This window comes from Mastomys coucha, unplaced genomic scaffold (genome assembly GCF_008632895.1).
Source record: "Mastomys coucha isolate ucsf_1 unplaced genomic scaffold, UCSF_Mcou_1 pScaffold20, whole genome shotgun sequence".
In the NCBI taxonomy this organism is placed as follows: Eukaryota; Metazoa; Chordata; class Mammalia; order Rodentia; family Muridae; genus Mastomys; species Mastomys coucha.
In genome coordinates, this window is record NW_022196903.1 from 29,798,563 (window position 1) to 29,807,389 (window position 8,827).

An 8,827-nucleotide genomic window follows, 5' to 3' on the forward strand; every position below is an offset into this window, starting at 1 on the left:
TCAGAACACTAACCCAGACAGACTGGAAGGAACCGGAGTCACTGGGCTGGTAGAGTTCCTGTGTGCCTGGTCTTGCTGGTCCCAGTTATTCCCAGTGTTGGGACAGATGTTGGTTCCTGCTTACCTCTGATCCTGGGTGTGTCAGAGCACCTGGGAGTGGAGCTTCCTCTGGGTGTTGTGGGACTGGCTGAGGAGCTTGCGCCCAAGGTCTACTCTCTGATCCTGGGTGTGTCAGCTCGCCTGGGAGTGGAGCTTCCTTTGGGTGTAGTGGGACTGGCTGCAGAGCTTGTGCCCAAGCTCTGCTCTGGACCCCAGCCCAGACAGACCGGAAGGAACCCAAGTCACTGGGCTGGCGGAGTTCCTGTGGGCCTGGTCCCGCTGGTCCCAGTTACTCCCAGTGTTGGGACAGATGTTGGTTCCTGCTCACCTCTGATCCTGGGTGTGTCAGAGCGCCTGGGAGTGGAGCTTCCTCTGGGTGTTGTGGGACTGGCTCCACCATTGTCATCTTATTGAGTATTTCCTTTGCTCTATAAAGTCTCCTGATAAGTTCATCAGAGACAGTTTCAACTTACATTACTGTTTTTCATTGTCACATTCTATCCAATGCTTTCTTACATTCCCATCTGATCTTGCACATTCTTTTATGCTTGGTCCTTAACTCATTTACTCCTTCTGAATTCTTTACCCGATAGAGCCAGCATCTTCATTTATTAGACTGATTATGTAGTTTTCCCTCTTGACTCTTGTCTGTAGTATTTTTTGTGTATTTACATGAAAATATGTGTGTGTTGAAATCCTCTTGTTGAAAACTGGAGATTATGTAGGTGGTAAAGGATAGCAAATAATTTTTATGTGTAAAAACTGAAAAAAAAATTCCAGGGTCTAACTCTTTAAGTGTATGAGGGGGTGTGATGATGATAATGATGATGATTCTTCAATCAGTTTGGGGATAAAGTTAGTATTACATTTATTTTTGGTCTTCTTACCTTTACAGCACCACAAAATTCAGATCTCCTACATCACCATTTAGAATGATGCAGAGGATGTTTCTCAGTTCTGGATCATTCTTAGCTTCATATTGTTCTTTTACACTGCAGGAAAATTCTCTTGAACGCCATATTCTCCAATTAATAAGTCCTTGTTACTTTTTACTCATGGCCTCTTAGACTTTTGGGGAGACAGAGGGTGAACTCTGTGGTTTTGATTAAACCTTAGTCATCTACCATGTTCCTAGTTCTCAGACAGGAGGCCTTAGCAGTATGCCAGTGTCAGCAACAGGATATCTGATTCCATCCTGTAATTCCTGCTTATCACAGTAGAAAGGAATTTGGGATTTTGGAAACAGTTTTCTTTTCCCAGATACTGCATATAAATACAAGTGTCCTAAAGCTAACAATGTTTATTGTCCTTACTTCTCAAGAATTTAATATTTTGTTACATAAGGAAGAGGGAGAGATGATCTAGGTGAGGTTTAATACGTTGTAAATGCTTTCTCAGAAAAAAAAAAAAAACTTTATCTTTCTAGCCCACACTCAACCTTTTGATGACTGGTTAGACCTTTTTAAAAGATGTATTATTTTTAAGTTATGTGTCTCTTGTGTGGATATGTATACATGAGTACAGGTGTAGTGGAGGCCACAGGCATTAGAGTTACAGGCAGTGTGAACCACCCAATGCCTGTGAGTACTGGTAACCAAACTCAGGTTCTCTCCAAGAGCAGAATGTCCTCAAAACCACTGACCATCTGGACAGCCCTCACTGATTAAGTTTTTAAGTGAATGTTCTTCATTGTGGTCTACACAAAATAAGTCATCTCTCCTTTAGAAGGGCCTTAGATTTTGAAGTTGGAATTTGTCCTGCAACCACAGACAACAGAACTTTCAGTAGTTCAAAAAAGCATTCTAAATTTGCTCACAGTAGTATTTTTGCTGTTCCAAGGCTAAGAAAATACACTTTCTAGGGTTTTGTGTCCTAAGCAGAATCCAGAACTTGATCTCTGATTTTAAATCTGTCTAAGGTTTAAAACTCAAAAGCATTTAGAGCTGTAAACTTGTTTTATGAACAGCTTCTACTCCAGCCCACAAATGGTGATGTAGTATGTGTTTTGTCATTCTGCTCAAAATATTGTGTAATATGCCTGTGATGCACTTCTTTGATCTCTGGATTATTTAGAAGCATGTCATCTGTGAAACTGCTTGGATGTCTTTTTGTCGCTGATTTGGCCTTCTCTCCCTAGCTTACAAAGAGCCCTGTTTTGTGTATTCCCGAGTTGGGGGTAACCGAACATCCTTGAAACAACCTGTGGATAACTGTGACAACACGTTGGTGTTTGAAGCAAGGTTTGAGAGTGGTAATCTACAGAAGGTAGTCAAAGTGTAGGTTTTAATTGTTTTTATTAGAGGAAGTAGGTCATTAACTACTTACTGTCTTCTGAATTAGGTACATTAAAGCTTTTAGTATCAATTACTTAACTATAATTCTCAAAGTATAAATGCTAATTATAGGTGTTAAGGATTTACATTTATTTAAGCCATTCCTAGGCCAGTATTTATAACTCTACATTTATGGGCATTTATAAAAAGTTACTTGGTAAGGAAAATTCACAGCCAGAAAATATTAGTATGTAAATAACTATTATAGTGAAGTGTTTTGGCTTCATTAAGTGTCTTCAGTGACTAAGTTTGGAGTACAGATGGTTATCAGAATCTTTTTTAACTGGGAGTTCAAATTTTGCAATCTATGTAATTATACTACTTTACATGTACTTTCAGACCTCTCTTGGAAATAGTTATTTTATACTCATAGAACTAGAATTATTAGAATATGCTTGAAGGTAAAAGCAAAGATCAAACACTGATTATTTTTCTTTAGCCATTTATTTTCTAAGAAATAGTTATACTGAAACCTACAAAGTGTTATTGAATGTCAGTGCTTGTGAATGAATGCTAAGGCTACCTATTTAAATTATGATCAATTTCTCATGAAATAATACTTTCAAAACTTATGTTATGTGGTTGTTTGCTGTCAGATTCTAAGTATACATTATTTCCTTCCCAAAAGCTTCTATAACTATAGAATAAAATAGATAAAAATAAGATTATTTTTCTAATGTATCTTAAGCTGAAATGCCATTTTTATATTCTTATGTGCTCTTTTCTCCTCCTTTTTTTTGTATTAGTGCAGATTATGAATACGAGTTGACTGTGCGCCCAGACCTCTTCACAAATAAGCACACTCAGTGGTACTATTTCCAGGTTACTAATACCCAAGCAGAAATAGTCTACAGATTCACTATTGTCAACTTTACCAAGCCTGCTAGTCTTTACAATCGGGGTATGAGGCCACTCTTCTATTCTGAAAAAGAGGCCAAAACCCATAACATTGGCTGGCAAAGAATAGGAGACCAAATCAAGTATTATAAAAATAATCTTGGGCAAGATGGGCGCCATTTTTTTTCTCTTACATGGACGTTTCAGTTTCCACATAGCAAGGATACTTGCTACTTTGCTCACTGCTATCCATACACTTACTCCAACCTTCAAGAATACCTTTCTGGCATCAACAGTGACCCAGTAAGATCAAAGTTTTGTAAAATACGTGTCTTGTGTCACACACTTGCTAGGAATATGGTGTATGTCTTGACAATAACTACTCCCTTAAAGAGTAGTGAATCAAAGCGCAAGGCTGTGATTTTGACTGCAAGGGTCCATCCAGGAGAAACCAACAGCTCTTGGATCATGAAAGGCTTCCTAGATTATATTTTAGGAGACTCAAGTGATGCACGCTTGCTTCGGGACACTTTCATCTTCAAGGTGGTACCCATGCTGAATCCAGATGGCGTGATTGTGGGAAATTATCGATGTTCCTTAGCTGGACGGGATTTAAACCGTAATTACACATCTCTCCTGAAGGAGTCTTTCCCTTCTGTTTGGTATACAAGGAACATGATCAATAGGTAAAATAATTTTCAAATTTCATCTCTGCTTAATTAGTAAATTTAGTAATAAAATCTTTGCTCACACAATCCCATTCATTTATGTTACTCTAAATTTTCTTAAGATAGTTCAAAAGCAGGTTTCTTCTGATCCTAAACCCTTCTACATTATAAACAAAACTCTTTCCCTTCAATGATGAAACAGACTCCAGAACATTTCAGTGGCTCCATGAATCTGTGAGTTTGAGTATCACAAATTTAATTTCTTACTAAAGCTTATAGTAGCCTTGATGGTTACATTGTATTTTATCATTTATATATGAAAATGAAATACCAATCTAAGCCTTCTGGCATTGCGCCAATCATACAGTGCTGGATGAGTTCTTAGAATAATAGTTGGTGTAGTTATTTAAATTTTCTTGAATAATAGTCTCATTTGCTCCCAGAAAAAAAAAAAGAACACCTTTAAATTTTCTAAATTTAAAGAATGGTAAGATCAACTTAGTACTCAAGTATTTGTTGAAGCATAAATTATTTGATAGACCCAGGTAAAAACAATCAGGAATGGAAAGTTCTATTGAAAAACAGAACACCCATTCCATGGGCCTGGGACTTAAACATATCATATAAGAATTGATGCTGTATCATTTGCTAACTGTACACCTTTGTGCAATTTTAAAACTAACTTAAGTCAGTTTTCTCGTCTCTAGAGTGGGACTAGTGTCTTGAAGATGAGAGGATTAAATGAGAAAAGTACTACACATAAATTACAAATAAAGATCAGAATATTGAAAGCTCTAAATGTATTCATATGATCTCTCACATGCAAAAGAAAGGTGTTAATAAAATACAGATATGAAAACCATTGTAAATATTTAGTTATTTAGTTGTTATAATAACAACTTCTATTATAGAAACTGTGTCTTAAATCCATTTTTCTCCTCACAGTTATAAATGCAAGATACTTGTTAAGAAATTGAGGAACTCCAGTTCCTCACAGAAGTACACAAAGGGTAGAAGTTCCTGGGGTGGCCCTGATTGTCTAGCCTCAGCTTTCACTTTTACATACATTTTTTAATCTGCTTTGGAAAGTAAGAAATGATAAACCCCATAAAACCCTGAAATCCTGCTTTTATATGGCCTTTATATGTGGATTCCAGGCATCCTTGTAGTTATTTGGGTAATGTTTAAATTACAAAAGAATAACCTGTGGTTTCTCTTATCCTGGGGCTGTAAACAGTAAAAACAGCTGACTTCATGTAATGTGGTATTCTGGATGTATTCTGGCATAGAATTAAGGACATTAGTGAAAAAACTAGTGAAACTGAAATAAAATTGGGAGCTTAGTTCATGTTAGAAATGTGCCAAAATTGGTTTCTGTTTTCAAGAGCATAGTAGAGTTGTGCAATATGTTAACAGAAAGGAAACTTCAAAAGGAGCAGACAAGAGCAGTATTTTTCCAGCTGTTGTGTCAATCTAGCTATTTTTAATGAAATATAAGACAATGATTAATACATTATCTATGTTTAATGATCTTTAACATTATGAGTTCCTGATCTGACACATGATGGATTACAAGCCAATATAACTTGACTTGTCTGTATGAAAGCTAATTTAAATGTCCCAGTTCTCAGATTGCTTTGTAGAAAGGTTAAGGAAGGAGCCAATTCAATAATTTCTGAAATATTTCTAAGAAATAAAAATACCTTTAAAAAAACTAATCAAAAACAGGCAAGAAAAACAAGAAGGCAGCTACATATGTATAGAAAGGTGACCAGATGTAAGTATACACAATATTAAGTATACTTAAAGCATGTTCACATAAGAGCAAGCACTTAGGATGATGCTTAGTACAAAATATTTATAATACTTAATTACCTTTGGACAAAAAGAAAATCCAAACTGTTATTTTAATTCATGTAAGGGAAGAAATATTAATATTCTTCTTTACTTCAGAGGTAATATTTCTTTTGGAATTAATTATATAGATATATAAGTCGCTAATGATGTACTTGTAGAAACTAAAACTATCACCAGACTTCTGAATATTGTACTTAAAAATATATGGCATGCTTCATATTTAGGGATTAAACTTGATAGTAATGCTTTATAAGCTGATTTTCTCAGAACTTTTAATGATGTGTTGATTCCTTTATGTTAAATGGATTTTATCAAATAAAATAAGTAATGCACATCAAATTTCATTTTTAAATTTCATAATCATTGCTTTTAATAAAAGTGATTTTTGATTCATTATAAATATCTATTTGTAATACCATTGTTAACATTTTAGTAGTTAACATTCTAGATAGCAAGTACCATATGCAATTTTGATTGTGATATAGAAGTGCCATACAAAGTCGAAAGTAGGAGAGACGCAAGAAAATGCTCATAATACTACTGTCATGCACCAGTTTTAGTCTCTTCTCACAGTCTTCTTCTTCAGTTTGAAAGGCTAGATTTTTATTTTAAAATAAGTGCTAAATCATACAGATAAATCATGTCGTCTTAAGGAAAACATGATAATTTCTTTTCAATATTTATTAGAATTTTGCTAGAAAAATTCAGTTTAAATCTTAGTACCATTTTTCTCAGAATGGTATCTCAGGGATTAACTATTCATTTGTTTCCAGCACCAAGTTTTGAGACACTCAATTTTCAAAAAATATTTAGGTGCTTGTGTGCATAGCACTGTTGAAGTTGATTTCTAAACATTTCCCATCTTTAACAAGCTTAAATATCAAACTCATGAAAACTTCCTAGACAAGTGACATAAAAATGGTACAGCTAAGGTATTGCTGAGTTCCAGAACCATCTCAGTTCTGCACTGAGGTGGGTGGGCAAGGGTGAGACACAAAGCTTGGTTCTGAAGGCTGAGAACACTAAATGATGAGGGAAGACGCTAGTCAAAAAAAAAAAAAAAAGTATATTAAGGTAATGAACAAAGAAAGGGTGATCCTTGTTCCGAGTACAACAGAAAACCACAGTACAAAGCAGAGAGGTCTGCTAGGAGTCTTAGGAGTGGGAGCAATGTGGCCTTATAGAAAACTAGAACATAGATAGTAAAAGCTAAGGTATATTTATTTATTTGGATATTATATTTGTAAATCTATAGTCATAGCTATAGAAGAAAATCCAGGGGTAAAATTTAGTGATTTATTCCTTTTCTTCTTCACAGGTTAATGGAAAAACGGGAGGTTATTTTATATTGTGATCTTCATGGCCACAGTAGGAAACAGAACATCTTCATGTATGGTTGTGATGGTAGCAGCAGATCCAAAACGAAAGGATTATACTTACAGCAACGGATCTTCCCACTCATGCTAAGCAAAAATTGCCCAAATATAGTAAGTACCTTTAAGAGTTTAAATTCCCTCTAGTAGATGTTTGTGGCTCACGTAGGAAAGTCTAGTAGGCGATCTTACTTGCTAACATGTTTTTTTATTTAGTTCTTTAGACTGATTTTACAGATGACCATGGAAAAAAAAGCTACTATTCGGAACTGTTGAATTCCAAAATAAGTTGAAAATATTTAAATGAAAAACAAAACAAAACAAAGTTTCCTCATTCTAACACCAGCACTATTTTACCTTCTGAAGTTTCTTCTATTTGTCATTTTTATTATCAATTTCAAGATCTAACATTTTTAAAAGTTCTTTTTAATGTATAAGTTAAAAAGAATAAAGTTCATGATCTTACAAAATGTATAATAATTTATCAAAACTTTTCAAAGAAGCTTTAATGACCAATATTCAAAACTATGTAGATTTAGAAGCGAATAGCATATATTTATTTTTGCAAACACTGAAAATGTTGGAGCTGCTCAATTACCAAATTATTAAAAATAATTTTACTTTTTTAGAGAAATGAGTTAATGTAGCAAACAAAGACCCTATAGAATTCAAGTTCTCTTTTTTTGTTGGATATTTTCTCTATTTACATGTCATATGATATCTCCTTTCCCAGTTTCCCCTCTGAAAAAAAAATAAAATAAAATAAAAATAAAGAACAACAAAAACAGAAACAACAACAACAACAACAAAAAGCCCGTGTTTCCTCCCCTCTCCTCTTGCTCACGAACCAACCCTCTCCTGTTTCCTGACCCTGGCATTCCCCTACACTGGGGCACAGAACCTTTACAGGGCCAAGGGCCTCTCCTCCCATTGATGACCGACTTGGCCATCCTCTGCTACATATACTGCTGGAGCCATTAGTCCCACCATGTGTACTCTTTGGTTGGTGGTTTAGTCCCTGGGAGCTCTGGGAATATTAGTTAGTTCATATTGTTGTTTGTCCTAAGAGGCTGCAAACCTTTCAGTTCCTTGGGTCCTTTCTCTAGCTCCTTCACTGGGGACCCTGTACTCAGTCCAATTGATGGCTATGAGCCTCTACTTCTGTATTAGTCAGGCACTGTCAGAGCCTCTCAGAAGACAGCTATATCAGGCTCCTGTCATCCAGCACTTGCTGGCATCCACAATAGTGTCTGGATTTGATGATTGAATATGGGAAGGATTTCCAGGTGGAGCAGTCTCTGGGTTGTCCTTCGTTCAGTCTCTGCTCCATAGTCTTTGCAACTCCTTTCATGGGTATTTTGTTCCCCCTTTTAAGAAGGAACAAAGTATCTACACTTTGGCCTTCCTTCTTCTTGAGTTTCTTGTGGTTTGTGGATTGTACTTTGTGTATTTCGATCTTCTAAGCTAATATCCACTTAACAGAGAGTGCATACCATGTGTGTTCTTTTGTGATTGGGTTACCTCACTCAGGATGATATCCTCCAGATCCATCCATTTCCCTAAGAATTTCATAAATCTATTATTTTTAATATCTGAGTAGTACTCCACTGTGTAGATGTACCACATTTTCTGTATCCATTCCTCTGTTGAGGGACATCTG

General features: G+C 35.7%; 1 protein-coding gene across 20 annotated transcripts in view; it reads left to right on the plus strand.

The window, feature by feature from the left end:
* The window catches only part of Agbl3 (ATP/GTP binding protein like 3), a 98,935-nt gene that overhangs the window by 22,598 nt on the left and 67,510 nt on the right, over positions 1-8,827 (plus strand). For 13 of the 20 annotated variants that reach the window (XR_004121921.1, XR_004121922.1, XR_004121920.1 and 10 more), the window contains 3 exons: positions 2,237-2,375; positions 3,179-3,955; positions 7,113-7,281. Coding sequence is in view for 17 of the 20 variants with exons in the window: in XM_031381473.1 (XP_031237333.1) it covers positions 2,237-2,375; positions 3,179-3,955; positions 7,113-7,281 (1,085 nt within the window). In the remaining 3 variants the exon portion in view is untranslated. Of the gene's footprint in view, positions 1-2,236; positions 2,376-3,178; positions 3,956-7,112; positions 7,282-8,827 lie in introns of those variants that run through there. The other 7 variants (XM_031381476.1, XM_031381478.1, XM_031381488.1 and 4 more) reach the window with 7 other exon arrangements.